Here is an 18,980-nt window from a genome sequence, read left to right as displayed (position 1 = left end):
AAAAAAAAAAAAAAAGAAAAGAAGAGTTTCAGGGACTTTCCTGCCCAGGCTGGCTTTGAACCACAATCCTCAGATCTCAGCTCCTGAGTAGCTAGGATTACAGGCGTGAGCCACCAGCACCCAACTTAAAGTAACAGTTTTAAAACTATATTAAGATAAATTAAAAAAAATAAATAAAACTATATTAAGACATTTTTACCCTAAAGGTAATGATCTTTTGTCTATCAGTTACTTTACCTTCTTTATCACATATCTCCCAAGTCTCAGTTAACACTATCCAACATTCACAGACATACAAGTTAGAAACTTTGACATGTAAGACAAATGTTTTGTTTTGTTTTTACAGTGTGCTTGTGTGCGTGCATGCATGCATGCTAGCCCTGGGGCTCGAACTCATCCTGAATGCTGTCCCAGAGTGTTTTTTGCTCAAGGCTAGTACTCTGCCACTTGAGCCACAGCTCCTCTTCCCATACTCAGCTTTATTTTCACTTTTTTTCCCCTTAATATGATTCATAGCTAAAGCTGGTTGTGATAGACACACCAGTAATTCCAACACTGAGGAGAGTAAACCAGGATGGTGTATTCAGGGCCAGCCTGGGTTACATAGTCAGACCCAAAGAGGTAGGGAGGGAAGGGATACTAGGAGAAAAACAGAGGGGGTAACAATGCTCAACAAGAAATGTACTATTACCTTACTAGGTAACTGTAATCCAACCCCTCTGTACAGCATCTTTCCAATAAAATAATTTTTTTTTAAAAAAGAAAAGGAAGGAAGAAAGAAAGGAAGGAATCTAGCTATGGCCCTCTACAGGAGAATACTCATGCACAGTGATAAAACCATATGCTTATATATAATATTGAGAAATTCTCAGAACACACTTAAAGCCCAAACATGGACCTCCAGGTTCAGAACCCCTAAGAAATATTTTCTTTTGGTGCCTGACCTAGAGAACTGAACTCAGGATCTGGGCACTCATTGTCTCTGGAGATTTTGCCACAGCTCCACTTTTTAAGTGGCCTTTTTAAATTTTTACTTTAGTGGTTAATTGGAGATAAGTGTCTCACAACTTTCTTACATGGGCTGGATTCAAACGGTGATGGTGATCCTCTGATTTCAGCCTCCTGAGTAGCTAAGATTACAAATATGGGGGCTGGGAAGGTGGCTCAGTGATAGAGCGCTTGCCTTGCATGCCTGAGGCCCTGGGTTCGATTCCTCAGCACCACATAAGCAAAAAGAAAAAAGCCCAAAGTGGCACTGTGGCTCAAGTGGTAGAGCGCTAGCCTTGAGCTGAAGAGCTGAGGGGCAGCGCCCAGGCTCAGAGTTCAGGTCCCACGACCGGACCCAAAAAACAAAAACAAAAATAAGATTACAAATATGAGCCACCAGTGCCTCACAATGTTTTCTTATTTTTGCTCTAGCATATCATTTATGAGAAATCTGCCTTGTATGCTTACTCAAACTCTTAAGATTTCAGCCTTCTTCAGAAGTGGTGCTGTGGCTCAAAGTGTTAAGAGTATTAGTCAGGGACAGAACCCATGCCCTGAGTTCAAGCCCCACAAACAACCAAAAGAAAAAAGAAAAAGAAAAAATTTAGCCTTCCTGTCCAGCATAGCTTAGTTCTGGAACACTCCATGTTTTTCCTGGATTGTTACAGGTGTTTGCTAATTCTTACTTTTAAATTTTCTATACTTCACTCAATCACCTGACTGGTAGTACAACCTGAACAAAATTTATCAAGTATCTGCTTAAGCCGTTAATACTTCCACTGCAAATATTAACAGATGAGGTCCCTAGGGCAGGATCACCTGCCCCCTTCCCAAATTCAAGAATCCACCCCCTGTACTTTTCATACTCCAGTCACACCTTTTATAATCTTCTACACTTCTGTAATATCTTAATACTTTGACATGTTGGTTCCTTCTTTCTGAAATGTCATGGCTCGTTTTCTTACTTTTCCCTCAAAACTCCTTTCTTTATGCTCTCTCAGAACCTTCAGTTTCTTTCTGCCATGAGATTTCTTAACAAACTACAAATGCTTATTTATTTGCCTGTCCTTAAAGACACTATGACTTCTAAAGGCAAAAAGAACCTTGCTTATTATTCCCATCTTTTGTGTTCACAGTACCTAGACTACAAATACAAATACACACACACACACACACACACACACACACATACAGAGAGAGAGAGAAGGGGAAAGAGAGACAGTGATGCCACTATTCTTTTTTTTTTTTTTGGGTCCGGTCGTGGGGCCTGAACTCTGGGCCTGGGTGCTGTCCCTTAGCTCTTCAGCTCAAGGCTAGTGCTCTACCACTTGAGCCACAGCACCACTTCTGGCTTTTTCTTTTTGTTTATGTGGTGCTGAGGAATCGAACCCAGGGCCTTGAGCATGCAAGGCAAGCCTCTACCACTGAGCCACCTTCCCAGCCCCAATGCCACTATTCTTATAAACAGTTACTATACATCTCAGGAGAAATTTTTGCTAAATGAATCCAAAATATATTTTAAGAATCCAAAATCTGAAAAATTTATCAAGGAAAAAAGTTTAGAAGTAACTCTTTAAAAAAATTAAAATTATCACCAATTCTTTATCATTTGCCCTCATCAAGGCCTGGGGATATATATTTTTTAATACATAATTTCAAATAGCTACAGAAACAGCCTATCAAAAATTATACCTGAATAAAGACATCAGAATATTAATTCATTGGTAAAAACTGTTAACTAGGCACCCATCAACTCACACCTATAATCCTATCACTTAAGAGGCCAAGAACAGAAGGAAAATGGTTCAAAGCCACCCTACGCAGAAAAATGCACACGACCGCCTTCTTTACTCACAGCTAGGCCCAGTGGCCCATGCCTGTCAAACTAAGCTACTCAGGAGGCTGAGACTGGAAGGATCTCGGTGCCAGGCCAACCTGGACAGAAAAGTCCACAAAACTTTATCCCCATGGAAGTGTCACCTGTGATTCCAGCTATAAAGGGAGCCCAAGAAAAAAGATTATGACACAGGCACACAAAGGAAGGAAGACCTTATCCTAGAAATAACTAATGAAAAACAGGACAGAAAGCATGGCTCAGAGGCATTGTGATCCCTCTGAAATATAAGGCCCATAGTTCAAACCTTAATACCACCAAAAAATCAAAACTAGCTTGATGTCAGTGGCTCATATCTATAATCCTAGCTATGCAGAAGGCTGAAATATTACGATTTCAGTTCAAAGCCAGTCCAGGGAGGAAAGTCTGTGTGAATCTGAGACTGCTCTCCATTGAATTACCAAAAAGCTGGAAGTGTAGCTGTGGCTCAAGAGCACAAAAACTTAGGAACAATGGCCTTAAATTCAAGCCCTAGGATCAGCGCAAAAACAAAAACAAAAACAAAAATTCTTAGGCTAGAAGAGGCAAATACATGTCAGAAAAAAATCAATTACTTGGGCTGGGAAGGTGGCTCAGTGGTAGAGTGCTTGCCTTGCATGCATGAGGCCCTGGGTTCAATTCCTCAGCGCCATACAAGCAGAAAAAGCCGGAAGTGATACTGTAGCTCAAGTGGTAGAGCCCTAACCTTGCCCTAACCCTAAGCTAAAGAACTGAGGGATAGCACCCAGCCCCACAACCAACCAAAAAAAAAAAAGAAAGAAAGAAAAGAAAATCAATTACTCCTCTCATAGTAGGTCTCTTCCACTATCCTATCTCATATTCAGGTTCTAAGTCCTCAATACTATAAATTATAAGCAGCAGTTTCAGACTGAAGTTAACAAGTAAATTAACACTTTAAGGCTAATAATCTATTCTAAACTAAATCAACACTGGAAGACTAAAAAAAAAGAAAAAATTATGCTATTAAAAATATTCACAGGGGCTGGGAAGGTGGCTCAGTGGTAGAGCACTTGCCTTGCATGCTTGAGGCCCTGGGTTCAATTCCTCAGCACCACATAAGCAGAATAAAGCCGGAAGTGGCGCTGTGGCTCAAGTGGTAGAGCGCTAGCCTTGAGCTGAAGAGCTGAGGGACAGCACCCAGGCCCAGAGTTCAGGCCCACGACTGGACCAAAAAAAAAAAAAAAAAATATTCACAGATGGGCTGGGAAGGTAGCTCAGTGGTAGAGCGCTTACCTTGCATGCATGAGGCCCTAGGTTCGATTCCTCAGCATCACATAAGCAAAAAGAAAAAAGCCGGAAGTGGCGCTGTGGCTCAAGTGGTAGAGCACTATTTTGAGCTGAAGAGCTGAGGGACAGCACCCAGGCCCAGAGTTCAGGCCCCACGACCGGACCCCCCCAAAAAAAAAGCTGGGCACCAGTGGCTCACGCTTGTAATCCTAACTATTCAGGAGGCTGATCTGAGGATTGTGGCTTTGAACAAGCCAGGCTGGGCAGGAAAGGCTGTGAGACTCTAATCTCCAATAAACCACTCAGAAAACTGGAAGTGGTGATGTGGCTCAAATGGTAGAGTGCTAGCCTTGAGCTGAAGAGCTCAAAGACAGCGCCCAACCCAGAGTTCAAACCCCACAACCAACAAAAAAATATATAAATAAATAAATAATGAATAAAAATATCACAGAAAGCAAATTACACTACCCTTGGAATTACAAAGCCAGCCCCTGGTAGCTCACACCTGCAATCCTAGAAGGCTACTCAGGAGGCTGAAATCTGATTATCACAGTTCAAAGCCAGCTCGGGCAGTAGAGTCCGTGAGACTCTTAACTCCAATTAACCACCCGAAAACCAGAAGTGGCGCTGTGGCTCAAGTGGTAGAGTGCTTGCCTTGAGCTGAAGAGCGCAAGGATAGCGCCCAAGCCCAGAGTTCAAGCCCCAAAACCGACAAAACAAAAACAAAAAAACAAAAAACTTGCATGCTGGCCTTGGAAGTCAAGAACATTTTTATATGGTTTTATCAGTTATTCACTATATGTATTTTTTGTAGCTATTTTGTGTTCTAAAACCTAAGGTTTTCAAATTTCTATTGCAGAAAGAATCAACTGGGACATTTTAAAAACAGATTCCTTGGTTCCAACCCAGAACAAAAGAACCAGAATTAGGGCTAAGCATAAATATTTTTTAAGCATAGTAATTGTTTTTGATGCAGCCATTTGTAAATATCACAGTAATAGAAATGTCAGTAATAGAAATGTTTCTAAGTAAAACAAGTATAGTCTCTTTACTTGGTTCTGAAGGCTAATAAACATAGGAGTACCCTCTGAATAAAATCTATTTTGATATGCAATCACATAATTCTAGATAATAGATTGGTTACTCCTGCCATGTAGTTTCATTAGAACCATCAATCAGTAATTACTCTACTGTTGTAGTCCAAAAGCATTCCTTGAGTTATTCTTACCACATGACCTTGAAAAAAGGTATATTCAATAAATGCATCAGTACTGAATATAACTGCTGAAAAAGTACTGTACTAAATCGGACATACACATTCCTATAACACAACAGCAGAAAAAATGTAAGGGTTTCAAAAAAAAGTGCCAAAAATATGAATAAAAGAAAATGGAGTGGGAGGGAAGGGATGGTAGAGGAAGAACAAAGGAGGAGGCAACAATGCTTGATAAGAAATGTACTCATTACCTTGCTCATGTAACTGTAACCCCCCTGTACAGTATTTTCACAATAAAAAAAACATAAAAAAATGAAAATGATCAGCATCCAATAAATTCTTAATATTTTTAGAAATTTGAATTAAGAGACCAGTATATTCAGTAACATCTAAATTCAGAATACTCATACCACAAATCAGCAAGATGCTAGTCAGTAATATCAAGAGGATAAACAAAGACTTAGACATACCTTATATGGAAATAAACTACTGAGCATCCTTTAAGATTCCATACACATCTTTTTTTTTTTTTTGGTCCGTATATAGGGCCTGAATTCTGGGCCTGGGCACTGTCCCTCAGCTCATTTGAGCCACAGCACCACTTCCAGCTTTTTCTGTTTATATGGTGCTGAGGAATCAAACCCAGGGCCTCATGCATGCAAGGCAAGCACTCTATCACTGAGCTACCTTCCCAGCCCCTCCATATACATCTTTATAAAAGACAACATTTGCTTAAATTCTAAGGAGTCAAACAACCACTTTGTATATATATATTTTAATGTCAGTTTTTGGCACATGCTTTTTTTTTTTAAGCAATTTTAGTGAATTAAAAATATTTACAGGGAAAAATAGCTGTGGTTTCTCAATCACTTCAAATGATAGAAAAAAAATTCAAAATATTCCAGACTACCATTAATTATTATGAGGTAAATCGAAGCCATAATTATAGTTCATTGCCAGTTAAAGTAAAAAAATATTTACACTGTCTATAATGATCCAGAAAAATCACTAATACCAATCCCTATATCAAAAAATGGTAAAATTTTCTATGAACTTTTAAAAATGAAAGCTTAAGACCCCAATTTCTAATCATTTGAATACATAGCTGAGATTGTTCTGACATTCTTTTTCTATATACACAAGTACATAGTGAATATCTTCCCCAAGAAGTTATAAAATAGCAAAATTTAATGCCATAAAGCCAACAGTTCCTATTGTCTGCAAACACATTCTCTAAAATTTGGCCTTACATGGAAATCATAATATTGATACAGAGACATAGAATGACTCCTCAGCATATAAAAAGCTCAATAGTTGAAAAAGAACATTGCTATTTTCACTTTCAAGGAAGAGAAAACTGCTACACTATCCTTGATTATCAATCACCACTGAGAAGGGACTGGCAGAATTTCTTCTGGACTTCTTTACTGAGCAATATACCAATAAACCACATGATCTAGAATCTAGAATAACAGAAACAACAGTTTTCCCTTGTAACAAAGTACTACAAAGGCCTTTTGCAGAAAATAAAAATTTGATTTTTTTCAATAACTAATTACAATTTGGTGAGTCAACCAAAACACTTTAGAAATGTACCATTATTTGTATTGGAAGTATTCAGCCACAAGTATGTTTGTCAACACCGAAGAGAATTGCTAAGAGAGTAATTCAGAGTTCTTGTGTATCAGCATTCAAAGTTATATCTCCTTAAGTAAAACATATTGCAAACAACCCACTTTATCAAATAGCTACACTTCTAAAAATAGGTCAATATAACACTAACACATATACTTTCAATCCAACCAACTTTCTTAAACATCCTAGTTATCAAAAAATAGTGAACTAAATATATGACACTCCAAACAATTGCCTAGATTTCTATTAAATAAGACCCAAATAGTCATGAATTAAAGTGTAGTGATCACATATAGCTCAAGATTTTCATCTATAATAAAATATTGTTAACTATTCTTTCCTAACTCATAACACATTGCTAGGTGATAAAATATCACAGAGTTTTGGTATGCCTATTATTCTTTTGACAACTTAAAGAAATTGGGTTGTTATGACCTATACTAACTCAGCCAGGTGAAATCATAATATGACATCAAGAAAACTTATTATTTTCTAAATTTATAACGATATTACCCTGGGCTTCTTTATAAATGTCACAAATATAAGTATTAGCTGTACGGTCTTATTATTATCTGTAGGATCTTTTAGTCTACCAGAAATGAAGTTATAACGTAAAACTCCACATTGTAGAAAAATTTGACATATGCACAAGATGGGTAACACTTACCTAATTATAAAGTGAACCTACCTCTTTAGTGCTTCTATGTGCTCAATATATTGTCACACATAAAACTGTTTAATAATTCCTCTCCCATAAGACTCTGAACTTACGAACCAGAACTCCATTCTGTTCATCTTTGTTAACCTCATTCCCTAGAATGGCTCTACTCAAAATTGTCATTCATGGAACTGAATGAGTAACAACAGAATATCTATATCATATTTGTACAGAAAAGTGAAGTAGAAAAAGAGGAACTCAGATAAATAGAAAGTACATTTTAATAATGTCCAATTAACAGGATCAAGACACAAGTATATGGAGAAAAAAACAACAAAACAAGGGTGAAAAGCTGGGATCTTTGAAATTCAGATAAATTAGAATCTCTATTTTGGCAAGAACAAATGCTATAACCAAAGCCAATCACTTTGCCTCCCTGGATCTCAATTTTCCCCTATGTAAAATAAAAAGAAAGCAGATATGCTACGAAGGTGGCTCAGTGGTAGAGCGCTTGCCTTGCATGCATGAGGCCCTAGGTTCGATTCCTGAGCACCACATAAGCAAAAAGAAAAAAGCCGGAAGTGGCGCCATGGCTCAAGTGGTAGAGCGCTAGCCTTGAGCTGAAGAGCTGAGGGACAGTGCCCAGAGTTCAGGCCCCACGACCAAACCAAAAAAAAAAAAAAAATAGAGTATCAACTAAGTCTATTTATGAACTAGTAGGTCCATAAATAGTAATAGGTTTCATCAGTAGTTAACCACTGCCCAATCAAAAATTATATACTTATCCCTAAAATAGAAATTACTATCACTTATTCAATAAACATAAGAAAAAAATCAAAAGTTTTGTCAAAAGCAGAAGTGAAGATTTTGGAACAAGAATTAAGGGGAAAATTGTTAGTTATACCCTAGCAGCAAATATAGTATACAGGACAAAACAATAAGCATGTTTTTGCATTTCTCTGAACTAGAAGGCTCTTTCTAAATTACATACTTTAACTGTTCAGGCATATTTCTTAATATTTTTGCAAAAACTAAGCTTCAACAGTATGTACATCTAAGACACATTTTCTCTCTGCCCCCAACAAGACAAAAACAAAACAGTCTGGGGGCATAACTCAGTGGTAAACCACATGCTTAACTGCTCTTAGACTAAGTTCAAGCCTCAGCACAGCAAGAAAAAAAAAAACATGAAAGATACCAAATACATTCTTGAACCTGAACATTAAAATAGTTCACAGGCCTATATTCCAACTTCGTAGTCAAAAAAACCCTCTGCCTTAAAACAGATGAACCTTCTGCCTCAGATAAAAAGCATCAATGGGAATAGATTTTGAACTTGAATACCAGAATCAATACAAAAATATTGGGGTCTAATTAATACTTTTTAAAATGTAAACATGTTCTCAGTACTATACTAAAATACTGTACATTAAAAAAAAACTAAAGGTATACAGAAAAATCTTCCCAGATTAAAAAAATAAAAAGAAACTAAAAGGTCTCTGCATACAAATAATCTTCCCAACCTTATGCACAAGTTTAACAACATTTCTCCAAAGGACACAGAAAGACAGATAAGCAATTACAATACATATGCACATTTAAGAATTTGGAACTAAGAAATGTCACAAAACAAATTTTACAAACAAATTCCAGATATTTAGGATCCAAATATATTGTACTTCCAAAGGCTTTCTCAAAGGCAATAGTACCTTGAATGGACAATTGTAGATGTAGGAATATTTTGCAATAGAAAACAAGTAACATTTCCACCAAAATTAAGGTTAAAAAACTGAGACTTCTAGTTTATACAAAACAAACGAATAAAAACATTAACTAATATGAGTTCTATTAAGAAGGAAAACTCAAGTTGACTTTTTTTTTTTTTGTCTGTCATGGGGCTTGAACTCAGGATCTAGGGGCTGTCCCTGAGCTTTTTCACTCAAGGCTAGTGCTCTACCACTGAGCCACAGTACCACTTCTGATTTTCTGAGTGGTTTATTGGAGATAAGAGTCTCATGGACTTTCCTGCCTCTGCTGGCTTTGAACCATGATCCTCAGATCTCAGCCTCCTGAGTAGCTAGGATTACAGGTGTGAACAACTGTTGCCCAGCTGAGACTTTCATATTTAAAACTAAGTGACTTTTTTTTTTTTTGGTTGGTCATGGGCTTGAACTCAGGGCCTGGGCACTGTCCCTGAGCTTTTCTGCTCAAGGCTAGTACTTTATCACTTTGAGCTGTGCTCCACTTCTAGTTTTCTGTGGTTAATTGGAGAGTCTCTTGGACTTTTCTGCCAGGCTGGCTTCAGTGACTCTAGCTCTCAGTCTCCTGAGTAGCTAGGATTGTAGATGTGAGCTACCAGGGACTGAGTGCTATTTCTATTGCTTGTGTTTATGGATATATTTATTTATTTACTGATAGTGGCAAGACCGTAATTGGTTACAAATGTTAACTCAGTCTAGAAAAGCCCAATAACCAATTAACTTCATCCAGCATGCCCATTGTATACACACTATAAATTACTTAATCAAATTATAATGAACCTAAATTTCTTAGCTCTATGTCCATGAATTATACACTAACTTCCCTTTAATAACTAGTTATTGACCAAAATAGTTCTGGCTCTCTTAAGCAATTACAATTTACTGGTTCCATTGCTTCATGATAGGACAATACTGTATATATTTTTTAAAGCCAAGTATTTTAACCTGCATTACTTCATTTTAAACTTCCAATAACCCTATGAAGGCAAGAATTATTGTATTTCATTGATAAAGCAGACTTAGGAAAGTTCAGTTACTGTTATAAAGTATTTGGAATAACAAGACATTATATAACCTATTAATGAAATAATGTCACATAAATGAAAATAATCCTAAAGTTACTGAACTTAAAAATCAATACTTTTGCTGGGCACCAGTGGCTCACACCTGTAATCTTATCTACTCAGGAGGGTGAGATCTGAGGATCACTGTTCAAAGCCAGTCCTAGCAGGAAAGTCTGGGAAGTTCTTAGCTCCTAGTAACCACCAGAAAACTGGAAGTGTTACTGTGGCTCAAGTGGTAGAGAGCTGAAGAGCTGAAGAGCTGAGGGACAGTGCCCAGGCTCAGAGTTCAAGCTCTATGACTGACCAAAAAAAAAAAAATCAATACTTTTCTCATTTCATCAAATCTTATGGCTATCATGGGAAACAAAAGGAGCATTCTAGCCAGGCGCTGGAGTTTCATGCCTATAATCCTAGCTACTCAGAAGGCAGGCTATGACTTAAAGACCATAGTTTGAAACCAGATCAGACAGTAAAGTCCTTGAGACTTCTTATCTCAAATTAACCACTAAAAAGCCAGAAGAGTACCTGTGTCTCAAGTAGAATGACAGCCTTGAGCAAAAAAAAAAAAAAACCTCAGGGACCAATACCTAGTCCCTGAGATCAAGTCCCAGGACTAGCACCAAAAAAAGTAAAATCTTAAAGCAAATTCAAGGTATAACCAATAGTAGTATAAGAAGAAAAAAAAATCACCTTTTCTACATTGTATTTATATATGAAACAGTTTAAGAACATTTCAAATACTACAGTAAAAATACCTTAAGATATTCGGTTGATTTTTTAAAATCTACTCTATTAATCCTGTTACACTATACACACACCAATTCTGCATAATGCATACTGGTGGATAACTGGTATGATTAGCTTTAAATCACACTATACATGAATTAAGAGAAAAATATCCAAAAATCTTTATTTTCCTAATTTTAATCTCTTCTTGACTTAGTGGTTCTCTAGCCAAAGGGTCTCCACAATGAAAAGCAAACAATTCATAAAGTTTGGGTCCAAGATGTCCTCCAAAGGCCCATGCATTAAGTTTTGTCCTCAGATTGTGGTGTTACTTGAAAGGTGGTTGAACTTTTAAATGGAACCTAGTTGGATGAATCTAGATCATTAGGGTTGTGCCCTCAAAGGAGACACACTGAGTTGCTAGTCTTTCCTATCTCTTCCTCTTCCTCTTTTTCCCTCTCTGTCTTCCTCCCTCTCTACTTATCGATTGCAATGAAGTAAGCAACTTCTTCCTCAATAGGAACCCACCATGAATATGCTAGCTCACCATAGTCTTAAAAGCCACAAAACTAAGGACTGAAACCTCTGAACTTAAGTAGGCAAAAATAAACCTTTCCTTTAAGATTGAATTTTCTCAAGGATTTTGTCAGTTTATAACAGATCAGTGAAATAAACAAGAAGTTATCTGTTTTAATAATTCATTAAAAAATAATTCATTTTAATATTTACAATATAAACTGATACTGTCTCCTTCCATAAACTTACATATACACATACACATATATCCACACACATATATGTGTATACATATGTGTGTATGTGTATACATATGTGTGGATATATATGTGTCTATGTGAATATATATAGTTGAGGGGAGGATTTCTATTCAAGAAAATATGATTATTGCTATAAACAACAAAGGTATATGGGATGGAAGAGACAAATTATTCTACATTGTATCAAATAATCAAAGTATTTATTATAAAGCATTCAGTATTCTAGACACATATACAAATAAGATTTTTCAATTAGCTTCACATAATTCATACAAGGTATAACTTACCTCATCCTGGACTCCACTGGTAGTAGTCAACTTGCTCCCATCAGTAATTGTAATAATTATTGCTGGCTCCAGGAAAAAAGGGTTTCTTCCCTAAAGACAAAAACAAACCATTTTATGGTTTAGACTCCCTAAAGACAAAAACAAACCATATTATGGTTTAGACTCAGGCCTAGTTTTTTGAAGGAGTCAATTCTCAGAACAGAACTAGCATATATCTCCCTGAAAGTATACAATCTCTTTTGTGTTAATAAACATGGCATATAACACACATCTATTTGTATATACAAAAAGATGATTTGGGGGGCTGGGAAGGTGGCTCAGTTGTAGAGCACTTGCCTTGCATGCATGAGGCCCTGGGTTCGATTCCTCAGCACCACATAAATAAAAAGAAAAAAGCCGGAAGTGGCGCTGTGGCTCAAGTGGTAGAGCCCTAGCCTTGAGCTGAAGAGCTGAGGGACAGCGTCCAGACCCAGAGTTCAGGCCCCATGACCGACCCCCCCCCAAAAAAAAAGATTTGGAAGGACATAACCTAAATAGTAGTTAACCCTAAAGAAGGATTGGCTAGAAAAGCCTAGATTTTTTTTCTCCTTTATATTTCTGTTTTTAACTTTTATAGGGAACATTTACCTTTATGTAACTTATAAAGTATTTAATTTCTCACAATGGACGTATAGGTTGAGGCAGGAGGATCCCAAGTTTGAGGGAAACTGTAAGTTACCAGTCTGAGGTATATACCGAGTTGAAGGCAGTCTGAGGTACATAGTGAGATGATGTCTGTCTCCCCCCACCCCCAAAAAAGAAAAAAATATAATTTGTATATTTTATCTAGACACTGTATGTATGAATAGTATGTTTTTTTTGGGGGGGGTTGAACTCAGGGCCTTATGCTTGGTAGACACCTCAACACTTTGCCTGGTGGGGGCCTCAGACATCAAGTTCTTAAATACCTTACAGACCTGAGATTATAGATACATAACACCTAGCTTATTTGTTGAGATAATGTCTCAAAAACTTTTTGTCCAGACTGGCTCGGAACTCCCCAATTCCTCCAGAGTAACTGGAACTACAGCCACATACCATCAAGCTCAGCCTCTGAGAAATGTTCTAAGGAAGCAGATAATACAGTAAGCAAACATTATCAGAATCTCTGCCTATAATCAAAAGGTCTGTATAAATGACTAGTGTATGCACAGAAGGACCATAAGATCTAATTTGGCAATAGTCCTCAAATGTTAAAATTAAAGATGATTACCTGAAGAAAATGATTATATAGAGTACAAAAACAATGACAGCAGAGTCAATGGAACACAATTACATGTAGTAATACTTTCTATTCCAATCTCAGGCCAGCCTATTTTAGATACTATGATCAATTCTAGGTGACATTTTTTCTTTTGGTAGGTTATGGGGCTTGAACTCTGGGCCTGGGCACTGTCCCTGAGCACTCTACCACTTGAGCCACAGCACCACTTCCAGTTTTCTTGTGGTTTACTGGAAATAAAAGAGTTTCATGGACTTTCCTGCCTACACTGGCTTTGAACCGTGATCCTCAGATCTCGGCATCCTGAAATAGCTAGGATTATAGGCATGAGCCACAGGCACCTGGCTAGGTGACAAATTTTTTGACTCAAACATAAGCTTGTCTTTTTCACACAAATGGCTTCTCACTTAAGATATTAAGCATGCTCAATATCTCTTAAAATATTAAGACCGGGCTGGGAAGGTGGCTCAGTGGTAGAGTGCTTGCCTTGCATGCCTGAGGCCCTGGGTTCGATTCCCCAGCACCACATAAACAAAAAGAAAAAAAAGCCGGAAGTGGGGCTATGGCTCAAGTGGTAGAGTGCTGGCCTTGAGCTGAAGAGCTGAGGGACAGCGCCCAGGCCCAGAGTTCAGGCCCCACGACCGGACCCCAAAAAAAAAAATATTAAGACCAAAGGGTAGATATTCAAGAGAGTAAAGCTTGTTGTTGAAATTGAAGATACCATATGGTATGATAGCATATAGCTGTAGTCACAGCTACTTGGAAGACTGAGGTGCAAGGACCACTGAGTCCAAGAGTTCTAAGTTAGCCTGAATGATGTAAGATCCCATCTCAAAAAAGAAAGGAGGAAGAAAGGGGATTGGGGGTATGGCTCAAGCAGCAGAGCACTTTATTAGGAAACACTGAGTTCAAACTCCAATATTACCAAAAAATGGGAGCGAAGGAGGGAAAATACAAAAGGTAGAAGGGAAGGATTAAAAGATTATACACTATTTACAGCAGCAAAAGTGTAATGAAGTTCTAGTGGATGCTATGTAAGGAAGCATGCATCATTCGCTGGAATCATTTGGAAATGTTGATAAAACAGGGTTTTTCATTTAGCAGGTTGGGAAAGAAGACTAAAAGTTTTGCATTTCTAACAAAAATCACAGGCTAATACTAATGTAATGACTAATATACACAGACCATCCTTAGAATAAGAATGTAAACAATTTTATACATGTAATCTATAGTTTCTAAAATGATCTGACTGCCTTTCAAAAACAAATCAGCAAAGCTCTTAAAGCCACCATATATCATGGATCAAACACTTGTAAGATCCTCCTTATTACTCTGATATTTTAACATGAAGTCTGATCCTTTGACCAAAAGTATGTCACTCACTCATTCTTATACAAGCACATTGAGGACTGAACTCAAAATGTCAGGCAAGTCTCTATCATTTGAGCCATATTCCCATCCTTTGGATTTCAGTTTGTTTTTCAGATTGAGTCTCACACTAACAATATTTCAGGGGCTGAGCCCCAACTGAGATTCTTCTACCTATGCCTCCCAAGTGCTGGGATTGTTGAGCATGTCCTACCACTTTTGGTGCCTTGTATTCTTTTTCTTTTTTTTGGGGGGGGGGGTCCAGTCGTGGGGCCTGAACTCTGGGCCTGGGCGCTGTCCCTCAGCTCTTCAGCTCAAGGCTAGCGCTCTACCACTTGAGCCACAGCGCCACTTCCAGCTTTTTCTTTTTGCTTATGTGGTGTTGAAGAATTGAACCCAGGGCCTCAGGCATGCAAGACAAGCGCTCTACCACTGAGCCACCTTCCCAGCCCCTGGTGACTGTATTCTTGACAATAGTCCCTAAACAATAATAATACGACTCATAATATTTACAATGTACTAGGTACATCTAGAGATTACTTAAAAATATATAGAAGGATGTGCACGGGTTGTATGCAAATACTAGACTATTTATATAAAAAACTTGAACACTAAAGTATTTGGTACTTTGGAGATACTAAAACTATCCCCCAGGGATACTGAGAGATAATTATACATAAAGACCACCTTGTTTTAGTCAAGTTAAAACTTAGCAGAAAGTCTTATTAAATTTACTTAAGGTAAATACAAGTTACTTTTTATTAGACAACAAATATAATTGAAATTAGTCTTACAAATATATAATACTCTCAACAGGCTGTGTTTGAAATTATTATAACCATCTAGCTCCTGATAATTTCAATTAAATACTTAACTTGCGCAATGGCTCATATCTGTAATCTTAGCTACTCAGGAGGCTGTGATCTGAGGATTGTAATTAGAAGGAGGCTTGGGCAGGAAAGTCCCTAAGACTATTATCTTCAATTAACCACCACGAAGACAAAGGTGGAGCTGTGGGTTCAAGTGACAGAGTGCTAGCTTTGAGCAAAAGAGCTCAGGTATAATGCCCATATCCTGAGTTCAAATCTCAGGACAGGCATCCATTCACACAGAACTTAACTAATTTAGCACTTAAAAACCTAATGAAGTTTTCAAGAAGATTAGATGATGTAACTCAAAGTGGCCAAGTAGACAAATTACAAAGCCAGATGTTCCAACTCAGCCTTACTGCAGCATCAGTCAGTTCTAGAGGTAGCTCACAAATACTCTCATTACAGATCTATACCAATGTCATTTGTACCATATCCATCCAACAATGAATGGTGTTTACAAAAAGAATGTTTTCTTTTTTGTGGTGCTGGGATGTAAATTAAGGTTTCATATCAGTTAGATAAGCACTTGAGCACTGAGCTACATCCCCAGCCTTCGTAAACTTTGGAAGTTATTTATAGTAACAATTAACTGTAGCAAGACTATTCCTTTACAAGATAGTTTTTCTATTGTTCCATGATTTGTTAACAATTTTTTATATGTAAATCAATATCTTCCCTCAATACAAACACAATGAAACAAAATAATATATTGGAATGCTTATTCTTAAAAAAACTTCAGCTTTCAGGGCTGGGAAGCTGGCTTAGTGGTAGAGTGCTTGCCTCGCATGCATGAGGCCCTGGATTTGATTCCTCAGCACCACATAAGCAGAAAAAGCCAGAAGTGACACTGTGGCTCAAATGTTAGAGCACTAGCCTTAAGCTCAAGAACTGAGGGACAGTGCTCAGGCCCAGAGTTTAGGCCCCAGGAACTCAGAAAATGTCTATATGACAAGATAAAATATTATTTGATGAATTTAAATATTGGAAACCAGAAAAAGGTCAAAGGCTGGGAATGTGGCTTAGTGGTAGAGTGCTTGCCTACCATGCATGAAGCCCTGGGTTCAATTCCTCAGTCACACATAAGCAGAAAAAGCCAAAAGTGATACTGTAGTTCAAGTGGTAGAGTGCTAGCCTTGAGCAAAAGAAGCTCAGGGACAGTGTCCAGGCCCTGAGTTCAAGCTCTAGTACTGACACTGACACACACACACACAAACACACACACACACACCCATGCCATGGGTATCTGCCTACAATTGCATCTTTTAAGAGTTTATCAGCAAAAATTACACTAAGAGCCAGGCACTTAATGGTGAAGCTCACTGGACACTGAGGAAAGTGGAGATAGAAGGGAGGCACTGGTATCCAGAGTGAGGGAAGATACTGTATGAAAAGAAATATACTCATTACCTGACTTACGTATAGTATAATAAAAAAAATTCCATGTTACTAATTCCTTGTATTAATATTTATTCACTTTTACTACAAGTAGTTACTATACATCACATTTATAGTACAATAAATTTTTTTAAAAGAGAGCCAGGCACCTGTGGTTCACATTTGTAAGGTTACCTTATTAAAAAGGCTGAAACCAGGGCTGGAAACGTGGCTGAGTGGTAGAGTGCTTGCCTTGCGTGCATGAGGCCCTCATTCCTCAACACCCACATAAGCAGAAAATGCTGGAAGTGGGGCTGACGCTCAAGTGGTAGAGTGCTAGCCTTCAGCTGAAGAGCTGAGGGACACTACTCAGGCCCAGAGTTCAGGCCCCAGGACCAACAACAACAAAAAAAAAAAGCTAGAGGATCAAGATTCAAACAGCCATGGCAAAAAAAAAAAGTCTGAGAGATAACATTTCCAATTAGCCAGCAAAAAACCTGGACTGAAGGTGTGGCTCAAGCGGTAGAGGGCCTGGTGTTAGCTAGAAAGCCACTGCTTTGAGTTAAAAATTAAAAGCAATAGTTACTATAAAATGATTAAATGAAATTTGTACATAAAACATTTCTTTAGGAAAGTATTGTTGCTATTACTTACAAATGCCTAAAATGAACAAATTTATTCAAGCATAAATTTCAAAATACTAGGGGCTGGGAAGGTGGCTCAGTGGTAGAGCGCTTGCCTTGCATGCTCGAGGCCCTGGGTTCAATTCCTCAGCACCACATAAGCAAAAAGAAAAAAGCCGGAAGTGGCCCTGTGGCTCAAGTGGTAGAGCACTAGCCTTGAGCTGAAGAGCTGAGGGACAGCGCCCAGGCCCAGAGTTCAGGACCCCCAAAAAAAAAATACTACTAAAACTGTTACTAGCATGTTTTTTTTTGTTTTCTTTTTGACCTTGTACTTGCTAGGCACTCTACCATGTTCATTATACCCCGAGCACTTATTATTTTCATTATGTTTTAATAGGGTCTCACATTATGCGTAGATCAACCTATACAGTGACCTTCTTGTTTAAGTTTCCTACATGGCTGGGATGTCACCATACACATTTGTATGCCACCACACCTTGCTTTCTATAGGCTGAGATGTGATCTAAGGAACTTTTTATCCAGGCTAGCCTCTAACCACCATTCCTCTAATCACTTCCTCCTGAGTAGCTAGGGTTTACAGGTATGATCCACCTTACCCATTTCTTTTCTTTTTTTTTTTGGCCAGTCATGGGGTCTGAATGCTGTCCCTCAGCTCTTCAGATCAAGGTTTAGCACTCTACCACTTGACCCACAGTGCCACTTCCAGCCTTTTGTTTATGTGGTACTGAGGAATCAAACCCAGGGCCTCAGGCATACAATTGGGCAAGCACTCTACCACTGAGCCACCTTTCCAGCCCCACCCAAGTTTCTTATTTAAATACAGTTTGTTTTTTTTTGGGGGGAGGGGGTCCGGTCGTGGGGCCTGAACTCTGGGCCTGGGCGCTGTCCCTCAGCTCTTTAGCTCAAGGCTAACTAACGCTCTACCACTTGAGCCACAGCGCCACTTCCAGCTTTTTTCTTTATGTGGTGCTGAGGAATCAAACCTAGGGCCTCAGGCATGCAAGGCAAGCGCTCTACCACTGAGCCACCTTCCCAGCCCCTTAAATACACTTTTATACTGATGCTTCCCTGCCATTTATAACACACTTAATCAGTGGGCATCTCTTTCTAGTCAACACTATTGCTCTTGTATTTTTCTTTTTTGGTACTAGGAACTGAACCCAGGATGTCACAGATACTAGGCAAGTGCTTTGCCACTAAGCTACGTCCCAGCTCCTCACTACTGTTTACC

At 38.3% G+C, this 18,980-nt stretch overlaps 1 protein-coding gene across 2 annotated transcripts in view; it reads right to left on the bottom strand.

Moving 5' to 3' along the window:
• Nucleotides 1-18,980, bottom strand: part of Ints6 (integrator complex subunit 6) — a 92,800-nt gene that overhangs the window by 56,809 nt on the left and 17,011 nt on the right. For both annotated transcript variants that reach the window (XM_013034840.1, XM_013034842.1), the window contains exon 4: nucleotides 12,231-12,320. In XM_013034840.1, coding sequence (XP_012890294.1) covers nucleotides 12,231-12,320 — 90 coding nt within the window. The remainder of the gene's footprint in view (nucleotides 1-12,230; nucleotides 12,321-18,980) is intronic.

The sequence above is a fragment of the Dipodomys ordii genome, unplaced genomic scaffold (genome assembly GCF_000151885.1).
Source record: "Dipodomys ordii isolate 6190 unplaced genomic scaffold, Dord_2.0 Scaffold197, whole genome shotgun sequence".
NCBI lineage: Eukaryota > Metazoa > Chordata > Mammalia > Rodentia > Heteromyidae > Dipodomys > Dipodomys ordii.
Note: the sequence above shows the minus strand (reverse complement) of the source record. Positions and strands in the feature narration are given on the sequence as shown.